The 22,762-nt window shown below is 36.1% G+C and overlaps 1 protein-coding gene across 2 annotated transcripts in view; it reads left to right on the top strand.

The window, feature by feature from the left end:
- Positions 1 to 22,762, top strand: part of LOC108718976 (contactin-associated protein-like 2) — a 1,054,026-nt gene that overhangs the window by 627,537 nt on the left and 403,727 nt on the right. For both annotated transcript variants that reach the window (XM_041566089.1, XM_018267529.2), the window contains 4 exons: positions 4,650 to 4,853; positions 9,038 to 9,222; positions 10,087 to 10,230; positions 11,331 to 11,595. In XM_041566089.1, the coding sequence (XP_041422023.1) occupies positions 4,650 to 4,853; positions 9,038 to 9,222; positions 10,087 to 10,230; positions 11,331 to 11,595 (798 nt within the window). The remainder of the gene's footprint in view (positions 1 to 4,649; positions 4,854 to 9,037; positions 9,223 to 10,086; positions 10,231 to 11,330; positions 11,596 to 22,762) is intronic.

Genomic DNA, 22,762 nt, shown 5'->3' with positions numbered 1-22,762 from the left:
GTGGTAAAACTGTCTAAAATAAAGGATTATTTGCACAGCAAGAAGTGGTGAAGTGCTTGCTTTTCCTGTAAAAGTTTGCTGGTACACGCTAAAACCATAGGACAGGCAAAGTATGGCACACCCAAGGAGAATAGGGCAGGCATAGTATGGCACACACAGGGAGCATAGGGCAGGCAGAATGACACACACTGGGAACATAGGGCAGGCAGAGTATGGCAAACACAGGGAGCATAGGGCAGGCAGAGTATGGCAAACGCAGGGAGCATAGGGCAGGCAGAGTATGGCAAACGCAGGGAGCATAGGGCAGGCAGAGTATGGCAAATGCAGGGAGCATAGGGCAGGCAGAGTATGGCAAATGCAGGGAGCATAGGGCAGGCAGAACAGAGCAGGAGACAGGGAAACCTATCAGGACCACTCTAAGATGTGCTGCATACAGTGACCCTCCAGCAGTTTGTATGAGTGTGAACAGGTGAACAATGTGGACACTTTCAGTCTGGGTCTCAGGTGTGAACAGTACAGGGCTTTACGGGTGCGAACAATAGAGGTATTAAAAGTGTGAACAATACAGGGGATTACAGTCGGAATTTGATGTTTAAACAATGCAGGGGCCATTTAATCTGTGTAGTGATGGCTTTTAAAGTTTACACATGATAAGCAGACACAGCAGACAGACTTTCATGTGGTTGCCACACAAGTGGGGATTGCGGGCTGCCAGTTGGACAGTCCTGTCATTAACTACTATATTGGTTTGCTTATTTCTCGATTTAAGGTACTCTTATGTACAGGACTTTAGAATATGTTGATGACTTATAAAAGAATGTAATAACATTGTAATTTTTTTTATAGTGAAAAAATTATCATATGTTTCCTTTTTACATTCTTAGTTATAAACCTATATGTATTTAAAAGAATGTCTTCAGCCATACAAATGTCAGTGACATTTGATATTTAATGTGTTTCGGCCTCATAAATGCAAATGATCACTAGCTAATGGGCTAATGACTATATGGTTGCATTTCAGTTATGACAACATACAAATAAAGACAAGAATTACATTATAAGAAGAAATTGTAAGCCAATTTACATGTTGATAGATTGAAGCATTATGTGAGCAATCGAAGAAACTGTATAAATACAGACACAGTCAAGGAAAATACCTTGATCTACTTCCTTTCATCGTAGACTAAAGTTTGTTTAAAAAGGTTTGTTAAAATTGTATAGAAATTAAAATACATATACTAAGCTAACTTAGTATTTAACTTAGATTTGAATTTCCTGTCTTTTCCCATGGGCACTCAATTGTGTTGCGTTTAAAACACCTTTCTGATATATTATTCTGTTACTAGGTATTTGATCTGTTATCCAGAAACCAATTATCCAGAAAGCTCCAAATTATGGGAAGGCCATGTCGCATAGACTCCATTTTATCCAAAGAATTTAAAATTATTTAAATGATCTCCTTTTTCTCTGTAATAATAACCCATTATATTGTACTTGATTCAAACTAAGATATAGTTAATCCGTAATGGAGACAAACCATCCAATTGGGTTTATTTAATGTTTAAATTATTTTTAGTAGACTTAAGGTATGAATCAAATTATGAAAATATCTGTTATCTGGAATACCCCATGTCCTGAGCATTCTGGATAACAGTTCCCATAACTGTAATAAAATTGTCTTACTTGGATTGGTTCAGAGACCCAGAGCCTACCTGGCACCACATTTAAAAATCTGCAGGTTTTATATCAACAGATAAAAGACTTGAAGTTTGGAAGCACTAAGATGACAATGTCAATGTCATACAAGTTGCAACGGTTTGCACAAGGTCTAGTAAATAATAGCAAACAATTAGGAGAGGACTGGTTATCTGCCCGTAAATATCTAATTGATGGGAAGTTTGATACTTTTATTATATTGATGTAGGTAAGATCCATGTCAGGTCACATTATTTCAGTGCCCAGTAACAGAGAAATGTTCGCCCATGTTGAGTTATTGGACACACCCGGCTAAATGATTCAGAACAATGACAGGCATCGAAGATGTATAATTTCTAACAAAATAAGAAGCACAAATTATAAATGGTTTTTGCCTCCATCATTTTCCTTTCATTAAAGGTACTTCAGTCCAAAGCCAAGCATTGCACTTCCATATAGTTGTGCTTGGGGGTGCAGCAGGTGGGATGTCAGTCCACCTGTTACAAAATTGAGCACCTTAAAGGAGGTTGTAGCTCCAGTGTTCCTACAGCAGCCAATGGGGCAAATTCACTAACCTCCGGAAATTCGCCAGTGACGGCTTCGCTCATATCACCACACTTTGGAAGGAGCTAATTCGCCAGGACAACGCTAATTCATTAAAATGAGACGTTGCATCCATGGCGCTGAACAATGGCGACGTTTCACTAGCGTTAATTCGGCAAGCAAAGCAAAGTTGCGCTAGCGTTGGCTAATTTGCATAAGGCGGGAGGTTAAATCTCAATGGACGTATATGTTGCAGCAAGTACATTATACTACACAAGCCCAGGGAAACCTTAATAAAAGAAAATAGAGTTGTTATATTGCCCTACACATGAGCCCAGTGCATAGTTTATGTGCCATATGTTAGGAATTGTAGGGGGAAGCCGGGTACCCTAAAAAAAATTACGATCTTTTGCAGCCTATCACCCTGAAAAACTGAAAAGTCGCCAGCGTTTTTTGTAACTTTGAAAATTGTTCAACTATTTTTTGAGGGAGTCCTATCTACTCTTTTGCACTTCACCTGGTCTGAGCTGGTGAAGGCAAGTCTGGCACAAGAGGTAACGTTCAGTAAAATCCGCATCTTAGTGAATTTGCGAAGTAATGCTCTTTCGCCAGAGTGAAACTTCACCTGGTGTAAGAGTGTGAAGTAGCACTAGAGTCTATCTCCTTCATTAGCGGAGTTATGCCAGCGTCCGTTAGTAAATCCGCAAAGTACCAAAATTATGTCACGCTGGCGAATTTTCGCCAGCGTTAGTCACTTCGCCCTTTAGTAAATTTGCTCCAATGTGTCAATAGATAAAGCGTACTTGCGCACACGTCATGTTGATACTGAGGAAGTGATGACATTTGTGTCAAAAAACAAGCACAATTGCAGCACTGCATTGTAGGTAAAAACCATGCAATTGTGTTTGTAAATGAGCCCTTACATGTTATAAGAAACAGATATAAACACATGCCAATATTATTTTAGGGAAAGATTCCATTACAGGAATTTGTAGACCTGTTTTGATTGTTACTACAACAGTCAAAGTGGCATCTATGAGAAGGTTGTGTAGGAGTGTGGTGCAGGATACCAACTCTACACTTAAGTTCCAGGCAACCTGACCATGTTTGGTTTGAGACTTGCAACAATTCAGTTACCTATGTGACAAATCTGTCTCAGTATTTTGGAAGAACACTAAAGTGGTTGTTAACCTATGGAAAAGTTTTATTTGTATTAAGGTTTTAAAGAAAGTTGTTGCCAGCTCAACATGATGATATAGTAGCTGTACTTATCCGCTAAAATATACAGAAGGAAATGTCAGCACTTTTGTTATGAGCTTAATGGACTAAATGCATTTTACACTGACAAGCTAAACTGCACATTTTATCAGGTCAGAAATACTACTTGCTACCTTAATAAATCCACAATATTGAACATATTGTAACAGAAAATAAAAATAGAAGGCTAGTACTTTGAGGTGTTCTCTTTGCTCTGATAGTACAACAAGTATATATTAGTGATGGGCGAATTCGCGAAACGGCGCCGGCGTCTCGTTTTTGATGCCGGCGCCCGTTTTTTCTACGCCGGCGCCCGGAAAAAAAAAAAAATTTCGGCGAATTTTCGCGGGCGTTTCGCGAATTGCGCAAATTCGCCGCAAATTTGCGCCTGGCGAATAAATTCGCCCATCACTAGTGTATATATATATATATATATATATATATATATATATATATATATATATATATATATATATAATGAATTCTTGTTCAATTCAAAAAAAAATTGGCGATCGGCAAAAATTTTTTGACGCCCAGACTTTAATGGGCGTCGCCGATGGCAAATTTTTGGCGAAACGAAATGGGTCAAAGTTGCCCATCCCTATTAGCCTTCCATGTTTAATGGATGGATAAATTATAATTGTGAGCCATTATTGTTTGTATTGCAAAAATAGTGAATAGTTTTTATTACATTTTCGTTTGTCCGTTCATATCTCTGTCTCTTTAATGCATTTATAAATATACCCCTTCCAATAAATTTTACACATTGTTATATGATATATTTTACATTTACTAATGTAACATTCTAATCTTCTAAAATGTATAAGTATATTAAAAAAATTATGTCCATTTTTTAAAACGTTTCCAGGTTTTATTTACCATCCTCTACTATATTTCCCATCTCATTCACTTTCTATTTACTCCAAGTAAGAATGCTATCCAATTATCTATTTTTTAGTAACTACAGTACATAATCCATCACATAAAAACCTTGCCCCCTAAATAATATTTTGGGCCATAGTAACTAGGTCATTAATGCTGGAAACCTGTTTGCATTATTGTCATCTGTCCTCGTAGGTAGACTCTACTCTAAAAATATTTTCCAGAATGTCTTTTTTTTTCCATGTCTGATTTTAGTTTCAATTTATCCTTAGGGGCTGATGTTATCAATTTTGATGGAAACTCTGGTTTGTCCTATCGATTCAAGAACAAGAAGATGAAAACGCTAAAAGATGTCATCTCTCTCAAATTCAAAAGCTCTGAAAGTGAAGGTGTGATCTTTCATGGAGAAGGACAGGAAGGCGATTACATTACTTTGGAACTAAAAAAGGCAAAATTGGTCCTTCAGCTAAACCTCGGTAATCTCAGTATAACAGTTATTCTTGTAATATATTTAGGTCAGGTATAGAGAACCTTTGCCACCACAGATGTTCAAGTGATGTTTCAGTGCTCTTTCAATTTCTGCTGGAATCATTTGTCTGCCCCAACTGCTTAGACCCACACTGCAAGATATTGTATATGACCTAATAAATTAAAATATTACAATATGTTTCATAATATTGGGAAACCAATTTTAATATGCTGTATGCACCAACATACTGATTTGGAGAGCCCCTTGTCTCCCACAGGTGCCAATAACAAGTGTTTATTTATCAAAGGTTGAGTTTGTAACATTTTTTATACCTCAAATGAACTCACAACTTGAATGTTTTTTAAATTTGAAAAACTCTAATGGAAAAAACTGAAATCAGTGAATCGGGTTGAAACCCCTGAATACTCCAATTAATGGCGTTTTCCGCAGAGGTAATTGAGTTTTTGAGCAAAATCCACCAAAAAAACACGAACATCAAACAGGCTGTTAACACCTTCAAATGGGACCTCTGTGATTAACTCCTACATGACCTCAACAGGTTTTAACTAGAATATTTTCAGATTCAAGCTATTTCAGCTTTGGAGTATAATATCTAGAAAAATTTTAGTTTTTTTTTAAAAAAAAAACAAAAAACGATTTTTGTTTCGGGAAAACACAACTCACCCTTTGATAAATTTGTCCCTTAGTGTTTTTAAGACATTTATGAAAATCGACTCAGAGCATAGATTCTACAAGATTTTGTCTTCCATGTGTCCTTAGGCAGGAGGAGGCAACATCTGCATGAGGGCTGCAAAAAAGCCAAATTTGGCATGGCAGTGGTAAGGTAAAAGACAACAGCAACACATAAAAACTGGTTTTCTACTGTTGTCCTTGGTCCCTGGGGCCTATGGGGAACAGTCCGTACAAATTTGATTTATAATCCTTAATTCATTGATTATTTAACCTAAATATATTCTACGTTCACAAGATTCTACTCTTTCTGAATAAATAGTAAATGACTGTTCTTATTTACCAAGGGAAGTGCAATCTGTAAAGAACAAAAATGGATGAATATCTCCATATCTTTACCCACAATGCAGCAATATTTCTTAGACTTCTAACATATTTGTGGGCACCTTCTAAGAAGCATGTGCATGGAAGCACGATTCCAGTATGTTAATTGAGCACAAGATGTTTATGGGTGGAAATGTCATTATTTGTGGTGTGCAGATACTGACAAATAAACAATTCATTGGGTGCAAGTCACTTGCATTTAAGTTGTACTGTATATGTGGAACAGGCAAACAGTACATGTATAGAATAAAGATGTAAAGAACAGAGGAGCATGCACAGATGCAATTACCTTTCTGAATAGAGGTTTAATGTATACCATTTTACGCACAGCTTTGCACGTCACAAAATAACCCTACTGGAAACATTGAAAAGCCTGTCTGTCATCTGTAATAGCACACATGAAATGTTGCTGTGCTAAATCACAATATGGGAAATGATCTATTTTTGAGCATAGCTAAAATGTAGATTGGTCTGAAGCAGCCAGTGAGATACAAATAAGACCTGCAGCAGTAAAAACTCATCCATCAGTGCCCTGTCTATATGAAACAGGCAATGCATATCAGCATGCACATGCAGGAACAAATAACAGCTATATCAAAGGAGGAACAGCCTGTACATGTAATGTCCACAACCTCTTTTAGATAAGGTTTGTTTGAAGTCTAATGTATTTTGAGAAGGTCTAGGATTGGGTGTTAATGCAAAACTGCATTTTTTTAAGTTTGGTGCTAGATATTTATATGTACCAACAGCTCTTTGTTTATTGTCCCTTTAAGGCATTTAACATCAAGCATATAGGTTATCTCATTGGAATATTGAACTTTATATGCTTAAGTCAATAGATAATTTGTAGAATTTACAGCTTCCAGACTGCAGAGCAAAAACTCCAAACACCTCGAATTCAAAAGGTATCTGTGGTTGACTTCTATTGGTTTGGAATTATAGGGTCACTAATGACCTGCACATTAAGGGGCTCTTTTATTATTGGCCCATGAGCAGTGCAAGAGCACTAAGAGGGACATGGCAGTGTTCTGTGCATTGTGCAAGATTACTTGCCATAGAGAGCCACTGCTTAGGTTGTACAGTATGTCATTGCCTACATATTGCATACAGTATGCTTCAATGAAAGATCAAATATACTTCTAATTCAAAAATAAATTGTTGGCCCTGTGCTCAATGCCATAAGGGTCCTCTTATATGATGATGAGCCATTTCCATCCCCCTCAACAAGTGGTTTTCTTTGAAGTGCAACTAGGGTTACCACCTTTTCGTATGGCTGAGACAGGACAGGTCGTGACGTTAGCGGGCGGAGCCATGATGTAGATAGGAGTGGCTTTGACATCAGGAGGCAGGGCTATGATGTGGCGATTGCCCGATCGTGGTGTAATCAAGGGAATCCTGCCCGGTTTACCTTATTTGGAAAACCGGACAGGAATTTTTGACACAGGCAGCCCTTCAAAATACCGGGATGTCCGGGTCAAAACTGGACAGGTGGCAACACTAAGTGCAACATTATGCCAGGACCTCTTTTATCCCATAACAAAGTTAAAGACATATACTGTTATATCAGCCACCATTTAACACTATCCATTAACCCTGAGCCCTTTATTGTTATCATAATTGGCCTTCAGGACCCGTAATTTATAAACTGCTCCCAAAATATGTTCTCATGAGAGATTTTCATATTTGCTTGACACTGAAAAAAGATATTCCGAATAATGCAGAGCCTTGCTAGCAAATCTGAGCTCTTAAACTATTACTTGGCCAGTACTGCATAACATGCTGTTACTGGTTTGACAGCCTTTTTTTAAGTGATATTCCTACAGAGCATTTCAAATATTTAAAGGAACAGTAACAGCAAAAAAATTAAGTGTTTTAAAGGAATGACAATGTAATATACTATTGCCATGAACTGGTAAAACTGGTGTGTTCGCTTCAGAAAGACTACTATAGTTTATATAAACAATGCAAAGGAATTGGATTGGGAGTTCATAGTGTCACCTTCAGTGACGGTTATGCCGAGCTTACTATCCCGTATCCGCCCCCATCAACCACAAGTAAGAACACTGCCTAATTGAGCTAATAGAAATCAAGCGCCTAACTAACACGGGTAACTTGTGGTTGGTGGGGGCGGATACAGGGTAGTAAGCTCGCCATAACTGGCACTGAGGGTGACACTACAGAACACCTATGTATTGGGCACATCAGTCTCTCCGATCTCAGTAGCAATCCAGCCGACCCAAATGCAGGCTCCTGGGAGTGGTGGTGGTTGATTTAGCTGGTCTGCAAGGGCTGCTACATTTTGGTTGATAGGGCTCAAGTTCATCCCGGTGAGGGTATTTTTCAGGCAGTCAGCCAATACGTTTGGGTTAACCCCTTAGTTCTGGGCTGAACTTCAATACTCAGCCCTTATTTTCTCTGTCTAATTGTAATTTTAAGACTTCACCAAACAATCTGGGTACACATTTTAATTACAATTTATTAAAAGTTATGTTTTACTTTAGTGTGTTCAAGGGAATCATTGAATATTGAATGCGGTGGTGCAATTTCAAAAGTCAACCTTTTTCTAGAAACTTAAGTTTAGATAAACAAGCTGCTGTGTAGCCATGGAGGCAGCCATTCAAGCACAGGATACTCCGTATCCCATTGTATACTACATCTGCCACATCTACTGTGCCTTTTCTCAGTTTTGAATGGCTGCCCCCGTGGCTACACAGCAGCTTGTTTATATAAACTATAGTAGTGTTTCTGAAGAAAACAGGTCAGTTTTACCGGTGCAGCACAATAGTACATTATATTTTCATTACTTTAAATTTAAATTCTTTTTTTGGTGTTACTGTTCCTTTAAACCCAGTGCACCACTGTATAACCTAACTTTCTAATATAATCAGTGAAACATACCCCTAAATGGAGCATTGCACTGCAACAGAAAGACTAGCAGGTACAGTCAACGCTCTGAACAAGCTTCTGATTAAAAATGAATACATTTAAAAATTATGTCAGGTGCATCTCCCCCTGATAATTACGATTATGCTGGAATCATGGGAAAAATTTAGCAATGATTTTCTAAGTGGCTTATACTTATTTATGTATAAAACAAAATTGTGTTTTGTCTGTCAGGTAGCAACCAGTATGGATCCATTTATGGCCACACTTCTGTGACGTCAGGAAGCCTTCTAGATGACCACCACTGGCACACTGTCATTATAGAACGCCATGGAAGGAACATTAACCTTACACTTGACAGGCATATGCAGCATTTTAAGACAAATGGAGATTTTGAATCTTTGGACTTGGATTTTGAGGTAGAAATGCAATTACTTCAAAATCATATTATGTACCACAAGCAGTGTTTCTGTGAATGTAATAACTGGATAATTCTAAGTTCATCTAATCAATGCATAATCTTATTATACATAGTATGGTACAAGTATAAGATCTTTTATCTGGAAACCTGTTATCCAGAAAGCTCCAAATTAAGGGAAGGCCATCTCCCATGGACTCAATTTTAATCAAATAGTGCAAATTGGAAAAAAAAAATCCCTTTCTCTCTGTAATAATACTGGTATTTGTTACAAACTAAGGTATAATTAATCCTTACTGGAGGCAAAACAATCCTATTGGGTTTAATTAATGTGTAAATGTTTTTTTTAGCAAGGTATGAAGATCCAAATTATTCCCTTATCTGGAAAACCTCAAGTCCCATACCTATATATTCTTATTTGTAATTGGAGTCACAAGGGGAAGGCTAAAGTTTAGAACTACTGAGATGAACCTTGTAGGACTTATTTACTTGTAGTGCAAAATTTAACACCTTTGTGTGCATGCTTTCAGCACTGGCATTTAGGGATAGAAGCTGTGTACACCTCTTGAAACTGCAGCCCAGGAGTAAGCTCTTGAAAGAATTATGGTAACAAACAGTTTTCTTGGTCCCTCAATAATAGCCACACTTCTTTCATTAAAGCTAAAGTTATGTATTTACTACTAATACTATATTAAACTAATAAGATTAAAGGTGCCTTCTATAAATACCAAGAAGCAGTAATAAAGCTAGAACTTAGCAAATGTGAAATGTTGAGAGCAGATGCATGAACTGACCTTATTCATTGAATAAATCAGCGAATAATAAAAGTACAGCACTTTATGTTATATTTGTGTTTGTTTCTCAGTTGACCTTTGGAGGCATGCCCTTTTCTGGAAAGCCAAGCTCTAGTAGCAGGAAAAATTTCAAAGGCTGTATGGAGAGTATCAATTACAATGGAATAAATATTACTGATCTTGCCAGGAGGAAGAAGGTAGAGCCATATAACATGGTATGTTATCAGTTTGTCTAGCAGGTATAAGTGGTTAATTAATCCTCTACATGGGCAAAGTTGGACAGCACATATATACAAAACTTCCATACATGAATGTAGAACACATGTAATAGGAACAGAATTATATTATATAATAATAGAAACAGTAATATTTTCATTCTATTAATGAGTTTCTTGCTGTGTTGTGTACCTCTATCTGTATAGTGATTTATCTGATTAGTTACAATGTCTTATATTATTACAAACAACTGTGTTTTCAATTCAGATAACATTCGTCTACCACTGAAACAGGCAACAGACAAAATTTGTACACAATATATTATAATGAGACAAAACATTTTTTTTGGTTTAAAAAGATTCAATGTTCCTGTAAGGTTAGAGAAATGCATATTATATTGTAATGTTTGATGAGAAACATATCATGAAATACTATGCTTCAGACATTTCTATAGAATCTATACACCTTGCAGAACTTTGGAACAGCGAGTTAAAATCCATTGTCAAAATATTTTTTATACACCGGTGTTAAATGACAAAATCTTTGCATATTTATCCAAAGAACATTCAAGGTCAGAAAAAATATTATGCACAATTTTTTTTTCCATTTTCCTATGTGTCAACTTACACAGAATATATCTGTAAAACACCCACTAATCTAGTTTTCCAGATTAGCAGACATTGTGTAGGAAAGATCTGTCTGTTATTGTGAATGGCTGACAGCACCATCAAGATGTTAGACAATTTATTTTTTATTTAGCCTTGTTTTCGCTGTAGTTTAATGCAGTAGCATTAGCCCCAATAATACATTTTGGGTAAAACAAATAATTGAACTTCAGAAATAAAAAAACAGGTTTATTGATTACTTAGTGAATACACTAGTTGTATAGTGTTCATAAAGATAATAAAATATATGATTTTTTTGTGGGAGGAAGTGGTTGCAAGTGTGTTAAGATAACACAATGAGTGTATACACTTCCTATCAGTGAAGAGTGGAAAATGATCATTTTAACCAAATTTCCCTGGAAAGTCATTTATTGTCATAGTGGTGCTAACAATTGCTAGTAATTTAAATTGACAGTTTTCTTGTTTCCTTTCAGGTTAATTTAAGTTTCACGTGTGTTGAATCTCGGTCAGTGCCTGTATTTTTCAATGCAACCAGTTATCTTGAGGTCCACGGGCGCCCAAATGAAGATTTGCTCTCTGTGAGCTTCCAGTTTCGCACATGGAATCCTAGTGGCCTCCTTCTTTATAACAAGTTTAGTGATGAGCTCGGCAATGTAGAAGTTGATTTAACGGACGGCAAAGTCAGTGTACACATCAACATGACCAAGTTGAAGAAAAACCGCATTGATATCTCTTCAGGTAGGCAATCGTTTTTACTGATATTTTATCTTTTTCTAAAGAATAGAATTATTTTATTGAAGGTCAACCAATCTGATTTTAAAAGGTTGTAGTAAAGGATAATAGAATTCAAATATTTCTCCATAATATCTCAGAGCAGATCTTCACCTTAAAATAACCTTTTTAGTGTGCTGTGATATTATTATTATTAGTACTGTTTGTCATGGTTTAGTATTATTTAACATTTTATTCCTCAGCTCTTCCATCTGCAACCAGTCAAAAGATGTTTGCTTTTAAATAGCAAAACAGTAAACACTACCTTCTTGTTGCTAAAGGTTAGAAGACATACAGAGCTACAAATAGTGCTACTAGTAGTAGCTAGTCTAGTGATGGGCGAACCCGTTTTGCTTAAGAAAAATTTGCGAAATAGCGATACTTTCCCAAAATGTATTGAAGTCTATTGGCGACCAAATGTTTTTGACGTGCAAGGTGGTGCAACAAAAATGGGCATCATTTTTGTGGTGAAACACAATTTTGCTCACCACTAACGGCTAAATAAAGATACATTATCAATTTACATATGAATTTGCAGTAAATGGTGAATTTTATGGCAATGGTATTGATGGATTACATATTTTCTGTGACCTATGACCACTTTTCAATAAGAAATTAAAAGTGGTCTGTTGACTGATCTGTAGACAGTGATCTAGAGAAAGTAATGGCAATTGAAATTCATATACATGTAAAAATGCAAATTTCTATATTGTTATATTCAGGCACAGTATGCTGTAACATTTTGTATGGGAACTCCATTCCCTACAGTGTTAATCTGTTGCACAATCTTGAGCAAAATATGTTCTGATAAATCAGTGCAGAGTACCTCTTCATTCTGTATTTGATTCATTTTGAACACTTGGAGAGTCAGATGACAACAAAGTATAAATGAGTTCTGTTCTGATATTCTTATTTCTTTAAATTTTAAATGGAATTGATGTTTCAATTATAAAATTGACATTATGAAGCTATGTAGTCTGAAATTAACTAAGGAGACTGAATTTTTAATGTATTAAATCAATCTTAACAAGTTTGATTTTGTCATTGTAAAATACATTTCTAGTAGATGCAATATCTGCTCTGTTAAAAACATTATTGTCATAGTTGGTTGGGTAATGAGGCAATTTTAACCATACTTCCCAACTATTTGGTTCTGTAAAGGACCTCAATAGTAGCAGTTAAAGGGGAAGTAAAATAGAATAAGGCTTGAAATGCTGTATTTTGTATACTAAACATAACCATAAATTTACTGCACCACAAGCCTAATCAAACAAATGGTTTATGCTTTCAAAGTTGGCTGTATCGGCTTCGGGCAGATATTATTTGACTTGTACTGTTTTGATAATTTATGATGATCCCTAAGCAGCCCAGACCACACTGAGCATGTGCACAGTCTTGGGGGTATATTGATCAAAGAGTGAAGTTAGAGGTCACCACAGTTCTCTAGAGTGAAATCCTGCCACTCTCCATTCATTTCTATGGGATTTTGAAAGGCATATTGATCAAAGGATGAACTTTCACACATTGATAAATACTCATTTCAAAATCCTATAGAAATGAATGTATAGTGACAGAATTTCACTCTAGAGGACTGTGGCGACCTCTAAATTCACTCTTTGATAAATATACCCCCAAGCATGTGCACAATAAGTCCATACAGGTATGGGGCTTTTATCCAGAATACTCAGGACCTGGGGTTTTTCGGATAATGGATCTTTCTGTAATTTGGATCTTCATACCTTAAGTATACTAGAAAAGCATTTAAACAATAAATACATGCAATAGGTTTGTTTCACTTCCAATAAAGATTAATTATATCTTAGTTTGGATCAATTACAAGGTACTATTTTATATTACAGAGAAAAAAGGAATCGTTTTTAAAAATTTGACTCATTAGGATAAAATGGAGTCTATGGGAGACAGCCTTCCCATAATTCAGAGCTTTCTAGAATTTTTCAGAAAACGGATCCCATACCTGTATTGAGTGCAAGTACCTGGACCCCTACCTCTAGATAATAACATTTTGATCAAAGAGCAACACTCTCTTGTACTTCCCTGTGCCTTTCATGGCACTTATATATTAAAAGACCAGTAACATAATTTTTTATTTTTTTAAATTGTTTCTACATAACAAAAAAAACCCACCAAGACACATTTAACTTTAAATTCACAGTCTTTATTAAGAAATAACCGATTCTCCTCTTCAGAAACGCAGACAGGGCGATAATCCATCGCGCGGCGCTCAATTTCTCCTCCCTGGCTATCTCCTATAGAAGGCAGGTAGGAGAACATTTTGTTATGTTACTGGTCCTTTAATAAATATGGTTTTATTGGAGTACTAAAGAGTGCTGTTTATTAATCAGAGGAGTTATAGCTCCACTTAAATTCTGGTTGTTTGGGTCACCAGACTAGATCTGTTTGAGAGTCCAAATTATACACCATCAAGTGATCTGTAGGATAAGTGGAAGGCTAGCCTATGCATTACCTCTATGTTTGAAAATTATTGGAATATTAGCCAGGTGTGTATAAATGATAACTATGTCAGGAACTTAAAAGCTCAATTGTGGGAATTATTTAGTTAAGGTTCCAGGAGTTCCTCGTATATTTGTATGGGTTTCCTGAAGAGTCTGAAAATATACTGAACTGATAAGTTAGTGTGCTCATAGCAGGGAAATTAAACTGTAGACAATTGACCACAGCTATTTATGAGTACAAATATCACTTGAACTAAGATGGGTAACAGGTGATTGATTCTCATTCCCATGTGCATCATAAACCTAGAACACAATAAAGGGTAATGATAGTATAATAAAAATAATAATATTGACCTATGTCAGCAAGAAGTGGTAGAACTGACATGAAACCCTTCATTGGCTTAATTTAGTTTGCCTTAAAAATATCACTTTCATAACACTATCACTAACATGGCCCTACAATAGGTTAAAAAAAACGTACACAATTTTCTTTGTAAATTCTTATAAACTGGATTCTTCCTGTGCAGAACAACTTTATTTTTTATCAACAGATTATTCATTTGCTTCAGTTGCGTCACTGTACTTACCGCTATGATTCATATGTCAGATTTCAATGTTGTACAAACCTACAGCAAAAAAAGCAATACAATGGTCAGCCTAATTATTAGGTACAAAATGCTAATTATGGCTGTAAAATGCTTTCGCTGGATAACTTAAGAGACCTCATGTATATCACATTACTTTTCAAAATGCAATTAGGTATTAGTCATCTCTAGCTTTTGATTTGATGTGTGTTGTAATATAAATAAATATTAAAACAGCTAATAAAGCAATGCAAGTTCTAATCCACAAAGAAATCAAGAGACCTGGATCACAACCACAGTGAAATATGCAAATATCTAAAATTAACAGTGACACTTTAATATCACTTGCATATAAATCCCATACTGAAAGGGGTTAATATTTCTTTTTATAAGCAGTCTTCCTTTGCCTTATGCAGCTTTGTAATTTGTCATTATTTTTATAGCTATATGATAAAAAAATTTACTTCATATCTTTTATTAATAAAACAGTAAACCCTAATATTGGCAAGGATATATAGAGATAGATTTGATGGCTAGATATCTTATAAAAGTAATTATCAATTGTGTGTATCATATGTAGATAATTCCAATATCTATGTGATAATTTGTACACTGAAAAATAGGGCAGGACTGAATGCCAAGAATCCCAAAATCAGCAGGTATGTATTTTTGTAGTTTCCTATGTGACAGTTGCTGCAAGCTGTAGACAGATGCGCTCAAGTATATTTTGCATATTGTGCAAGCAATTACCTGTCAGAATACCCAGAATATAGTACAAGATAAAAAGAAATCCCACAAATGATATAAACCCTGTAACTAAGGCCATTAGCAGAACCAATACATGCCATGCCCAGTCCTATTAACAAAACTAAAAGGTAAGCCACTTCCTAATATCATTACTTTGATTGTCACATTAGTATAATGTTCTTGGAAGTGTTATACATGAAAAGAAATAGATGTATACAAAAGCTAATTGTACGTTGCTTGTGATTTTGGCAAAGCCTATTATGTAGAGCAGATTTCAAAAAGTCGTGAGCTTAGAAAATTGTTGTCGAATCAAACTCAAAGAGCAATAATCAACAGCACATTGGGAATGCACCTATACTATTCAAAGACATCAATGAAAGGAGAGCAAGTGTCTACATACAGATGAGTACTACAGGGATCCAATGTAGAAAAATCCTACTGCTTGCTAATGGTTTCAGTCACTGTAGCAGCTGTTGATTTTGTTAGTTCTCCAAAGAATCAAGGCACCAATGTGATATTTTTTGTCATTGATGGCTGCAAATAGAGCTCTTATGCAATTCAAATGTGCTGTTAAATGGGATAAAGGAACTACAGGCGGGTAATGGTGAGGGCTAATAATGTTGCAATTTATACAGTGTCCTTTTCATACATTATGTTGTACAAATGGTGTTGGTTATATATAACTACATACAACCCCTTTGTAAGTCTTGAGCTTTATTAAATATAAATGTATATAAAACATTAAATATCGATAGTAGAAAAGTATGTTTTTATTTGAGTTTCATTTAGCATGAAAATGCCTTTTCTGATTAATCATTGGATTGTACCATTCCTCTTGTACTCATGAACACTTCCAATAAAGTCAGAAGGCATTTATTCAGTATACTAGTACAGTGTATATTTTGTCATACAAATTAATTTTATCTCAGTGGCAAAACTGCTGGATTTCTGCCAAATTCTTTTTATATTAATATCCCATGGGAAACCATTGTCATCAATAAAAATGGATGTTCCTTTGGGTTCAGTGAAATCCAGCAGGAAAAACTGAAAGGGCTTTTGCAGTTATATTGTCTCTGGTGGCACAGTTGTGTGAGCCTTTAGCTGTTTTCATGAAATTTTTAGGTTGTCTGCAATCTAATATTGAATCCCTTTGCCTTGAGCTTATTTTTTCCCTTAGTTAACATCTCATTGTTAATGCTGAAGCTCAAGGCCCAGTCTTTTTACATGTCCTGTCAACTGCAACTTATTAGATTTTTGAGATATGGGCATCTCTTTGTCACATAAATCTGCATCAGATAAATCTACCTGCTGCCACAAGGCAACTCTCGGCCCTTGGGAATCCTTGGTGAGTCTTATATTGTCATAAGCAAATCAGTTCATTTTTAGCAAAACTTGAGTGAAAGCAAAGGCATATGAGAATAAAATGAATGTTTGATAATCATTCTAAAATTGTATCAATTTTAAACTACAGATTAGAAAAGATTTTTTAATGTTTTTTTTCTACTTCCTGTCTAGATTTAGTTTTACTACGGTACATAATGCCTACTAAATACTAAAAGCAAACAGTTTTAAGCTAATTAAAGGAAAAAAAATACCCCCCAAACAATGCAGGTCACTATAAAAAGATAATGCAAAAAACAGCTCATATGTAAAACCCTGCTTCATGCAAATAAACCATTTTCATAATAATATACTTTTTAGTAGTATGTGCCATTGGGTAATCCTAAATAGAAAATTGCCATTTTAAGAACTAAGGGGCATCCCCTGGGATCCTGGGATTCAAGGTGCACACAAACAGTCCAAACAAACCATATATGTTAGGTCACATCAGCCAATTAATGGACAAAGTTCTGCATTTTGCTTTCACGCTTCTCCCTGTTCCAGTTAGAGCTGCATTATTTCTGGTCAGGTGATCTCTGAGGAAGCCCACAGACCTTCACAAAATGGTGGCTCAAGTTAAAAGGGCAATATTTATTAATATCTATATTCCAATTCGGTAAGATTTTTCAATAGGCCACTTAATATGATATGCTAATATGAGATAAGTATTACTTTTGGGGGTAAAGTTTTCCTTTAACATACACCTTTAAGGAATTACTTGTTCTAAAGGCAGAATGAAGAAAAAATCCTACTGCTACTGTAAATCAATGCTATCTCTCTCAGTATGGCAGGCCATTCATATTAATAGGATAAGGGTTGTGTCAGTGTAGGTCAGAAGTCAGAAAAACTAATGCTCCATCTGTATTTCTTATTTTTTTTTTTTTTTTTTATTTAACTTCCATCTGTGTCATCAAATTTCAAAAGGGCTAATTTATAATGGGGCAAGTTAAAATTAGAAAAAAAAAGTTTAGTTTGTTCTCCCATAATGCACCTTGACAACCCCAAAGTTGTGTCTCCCAATCACAGGAGCAACCCTTTTGTGCTCCCAAAAGGAATTTGGAATGTGTATTGTAGCAACTGTCTGCACAACATAAAAAAGTGAATGGCACATGGGATAAATGTAAACATCCCTTGCGTGCCCCTGCCTGGCCCTGATATGTTCTGTTATCTTTGCCAGTTGTCCAGACTTACTTATCCCTTTGCCCCTCTTTTTTATTTATTGCTGATTCTTCTCCTCTTTATCCCTTTTGTCTGTTGTCCTATCATGTTGCTCATCATGCTTTGAAAGTCTATTGGTGACAATTCCTATTCCTTCACTAACTTTGAATGTGTTGTAAACAAGGGTAGTTTAAAGGAGAAGGAAACCTACCAAAGCAGTTTATTGCCAATAGATTAGTCACAATAGTGCAAGCTGTAAAACTATATTTATTCTGCAGAATGCTTAACCATACTGGAGTAAACAGCTCTAGAAGTTCTCTCTTATTCTTTACAATAGCAGCTGCCATATTAGCTTGGTGTGACATCACTTCCTGCCTGAGTCTCTCCCTGCTCACTCATAGCTCTGGACTCAGATTATAGCATGGAGGGGGGAGGAGCATTAATGCTTTGAAAGTCTCTTGGTGACAACTCCTATTCCTTAACTAACTTCTAGTATGATGTAAACAAGGCTAGTTTAAAGGGGAATTATTACTAAAATAAAAATGTAATATAAGCTTATTTTATACTGAAGTAATACAATACAATCATTTAAAAAATCTGAATTATTTATGAAATAATCAAGTTTATCTTCAGTGTTTCTCTCTCAGCCTCTGTTTCTCTTCATTCTGTCTTCTTGCAGCAGCTGGGTGTCAGATAGTCATTGACAGTTAGATCCAATATATCTTATAGGGGGGGCTTTCTTTCCTAGCAGATGTATTAGAGCTCCCTCAAATAACTGATTCCAGTACAAACAAAATCTTACAAAATAACTGCCTTATGCACAAATTCTGCATGTAGAGAGATATGATGTCTGGTGATATTAATAGAGTGAGCTCTAATACATCTTCTAGGCAAAAGGAGCCCCCTATAAGATATTTTGGATCATTCATCTGACACCCACCTCCTGAATGAAGACAGAATGAGGAGAAAAAGATGGTGAGAGAGCAAAGTTAAACTTTGTTATTTCAGAAATGGTACAGAATATTTAATAGATTGTATTTAGAAAGTGTCTTATTTCAGTACGATGAAGCTTATATTACATTTTAATTTTTGTGATAGTACCCGTTTAAAGGAGAAGGAAAGCTACCAAATCAGTTTATTGCCAATAGATAAGCCACAATAGTGCAAGACCATATTTATTCCGCAGAATTCTTTACCATACTGGAGTAAACAGCTCTTTTTTAGGATAGCAGCTGCCATATTAACTTGGTGTGACATCACTTCCAGCCTGAGTCTCTCTATGCTCATTCATAGCTCTGGGCTCAGATTACAGCATTGATGGGGGAGGAGGGAGGGGGGAAAGGGGGAGAGAGGGAGAGAGGAGCAAATTGAGCATGCTCAAGCCCTAGCCCTGGAGGGTTATGCTGAGACAGGAAATCTGATACAGAAGCTCATGTGTACACAATAGAAGGAAAGAAATGTTGTGGGCTTTTTTGACTCAGAGGACTCAGAGCAGCATTACTTTGAGGGTTTACTGGTGTATTTATATAGACTTTTCTGATAAAGCATTTCTTAATTTTAGCCTTTTCTTCTCCTTTAAGGCAAATCCTTATTTTTTAGATTTTTGAATTTGTCTTTTTGTTCTGCAGCTGTCAGTTTGAATTTCAGTTACTATAACATGCTATGATCCCAGTTGTCCTTGAATCCAGGCAGTAGTTTAGATGTCAGAATGGAATATAATTAGGAGAAGGCCTCTCTTACAAAGAGAAACACTACAAAGTAACAATAATAATGAACATAGTCTTAGTTTTTTGGTTGCCTAACAACCAGATAGCATTTTTAAAGGAGAACTAACCCCCCCAATAAGAAAAGGCTGTATCTACTAACCTAGGTAGTCCCCCACCCTGCTTCTACCCTGCATACTTCATTAGCCCTGAAAGTGTCCAAATATATTGCTCACGTATCTGTGCAGAATAAGCACAATGGAGCTCATGGACGCCATCTTCTGGATCTTTGGTCTACATCTATAGGGGAGCTGCGCCGTATTGGCACATGTGCAGATGGAGCAGTCTTCCAGTTTGTAGCAACTGCACATGCGCCAAAAGTGCCATGAATTGCCGAAGGGTAGAGGCCCTGATGAATACTGGAGATCCGGAAGATGGTGCCCATGAGCTCCGCTACTCTTACTCTGCACTGATTACGTGAGCAATGTATTTGGGAAACTTTAATGTGTAATGAACTATGTGGGGGGAAGCAGGGTGGGGGGACTATCTAGGGTAGTAGGTAGGGGCTTTTCTTATTTGGGGGAAAGGCAAAAACCACCAGGTAAAAAAAATGAAGATTAATAGAATCATTGCTAATAATTGCGTATATACAGAATACCAAGAATTTAAAAAAATATAGGAATATAATTGTACAGTTGCCAATAGCAACCAATGAGCAATAAGTTACTAAGTTAGTACAAATTCTTGTAAATAAGCCTTTAAAAGTTAATCAAAGGGCAATTCCCCTGTAAAAATGGATCATCTTTATCACACTGGATCATTTAGTCTTTAGAAGCTGTAAATATTGGCAACTATTGCACAAGTATCTAGAATGCTCAGGACCTGAAGTTTTCTGGATAATGGATGGATAGGCTTGTTTTGCTTCCAATTCTTTTGGGCTTATTGTTCATACATTAATCACTGAATTAGCCAAAACTCAAAATTTAAGCAACTAATGTCTGAAACCTTCCCTCTACCCTGCCTGATATGATAAGTAAAAACACAAACACACCAAATATATTACAAATAATAATTCATAAGCAATGTTTTTAAACCTTTTAGAAACTGTAATTTATTTGTTTGATGTTCATTTGCATGCACAGGTAGAATCTTTCCAGGTGTTTTGTTCAACCAAAATGAGTTGCAATTTCCCATACTTCGAGCCGGGGTTGCTGGTATAAGTCAGTCCATAAATGCATCTGTCTTTGAAAGCATATACTTAAACCGAACTGCATGATTTTCTAAAGGTTTCATTATGACGGTCTAACACAAGGACATTGGGATATTGTATTTTAAAATTTAAGCACAAAAGCATAGCATTGTACAGAAAAGATTGTGTAGAGCTTTGCTTGCCTTTGGGAAGAAACAGGAAATTATAAGCTGCCAATTTCTCTTTATTATATTGCCAAGTTGAACTCTACCCAATTTTAAATAGCTTTGATTTTATATAAAAGTTCTGCTATTGCACAAATGCACAATACAGAACAACAAAAACTAATTTTCTCTCACTATCTCTTTGTAAACACACTGTGCAATAGGTTGCACGAAAAATAATGATCTTTAATCACCTTTTACAATGTACAGGGTCAGTGTGTTTATTGTTAAAAATACTGTTCTGTGCCAGTATAGCTGCTTGAGAAGGAGCCTTGGAACTGAATTGGAATTGAATACTTTCACCAAACTCTCTCTCTTTACTTGCTGTTTTAAGCTTTCCTGCACTGCTATAGACTTAATTGGTACCCCAGGCTTCAAAAAAATCAATTTTTAAACATTATTACTAATTTACAAAGGCAGTTGCTTTAAACATCAGTATCCGAGTGAAAGCTAGCAACACTTTGAAAGTCTGCCCTCTGCTTACAGACTCACATGGGCTCTCTCAAGGCCTACATTTTTTATTACATCCTGCGACCACACCTTCTAATAATTCAGATTTTTTCCCCCAGTAACATTGCGTTCTAACAAACTGAAAAAGAAATCAACCTCCTGAATTTTTTACATAAATTTAAAGTGCTACAACCAGTACCTCCTGTAACACCAGGTTCCAAGTATTCCAGATAATACATCCCATACTTGTAGTAGAAATTTGTATAATGGTTAAAGGAAAAATTACATCAAAAAATTTAAATATAATTTAGGGATGCACTGAATCCACTATTTTGGATTTGGTCGAAACCCCAAATCCTTTTTGTAAGATTCGGCCGAATACCAAACCCTTATTTGTGTATGCATATGTGCGGCTAAAAAAATGTTTACTTCCTTGTTTTGTGACAAAAAGTCACATGATTTTAAGGATTCGGATTCGGTTCAGCCAGGCACAAGGATTCAGCAGAATCCAAATTCTGCAGAAAAAGGCAGAATCCTGGCGAATACTGAACTGAATCCTGGATTCAGTGCATCCCCAATAAAATGTACTGCTGCCCAGCACTGGTAAAATGTTTGTGTTTGCTTCAGAAACATTGCTATTGTGTATATAAACAAGCTGTCGGGGGAGCCATTCAAGCACACAATACATAGTAGATAGCTGATAAGTTCTGCAGAATCCCATTGTATACTACAAAACTGTTATCTGCTATTTAACCTGGGCCTTTTCTCCTTTTTCAACTTTGAATGGCTGCCTCCATGCTACACAGCAGCTTGTTTATATAAACTATAGTAGTATTTCTGAAGCAAATACACTTGTTTCACCAGTGCAGAGTAACAGCACACTATATTTTCATTACTTTAAAACAATTCAGTTTTTTTTGTGTTACTGTTCCTTTAAACTCTCCAGAGGTCTTTAACTTGTTCCTAGGTTTTTGTGAGAGACAGTGAGAATATGGTGTCCAAAGGAATTTAAAAAAAGATTGTATGTATATAAAATCACTATACGGGACATGTGAAGAATGGCTGCTGGCTTCTTTTCGGAGTGCAGAGACCTGTTGCCTGCCCCTAATGCAGTTAACTCTCAATCTAAAATGGGCTGTGGGGGTTGGCACTCATCCGCACAAGGTACTTAGATAAAAAAAACAACAGAAACCCCCGGGGATGCTCTGTAACCAAAAATAAAGGG

Source organism: Xenopus laevis, chromosome 6L (genome assembly GCF_017654675.1).
Source record: "Xenopus laevis strain J_2021 chromosome 6L, Xenopus_laevis_v10.1, whole genome shotgun sequence".
In the NCBI taxonomy this organism is placed as follows: Eukaryota; Metazoa; Chordata; class Amphibia; order Anura; family Pipidae; genus Xenopus; species Xenopus laevis.
Note: the sequence above shows the minus strand (reverse complement) of the source record. Positions and strands in the feature narration are given on the sequence as shown.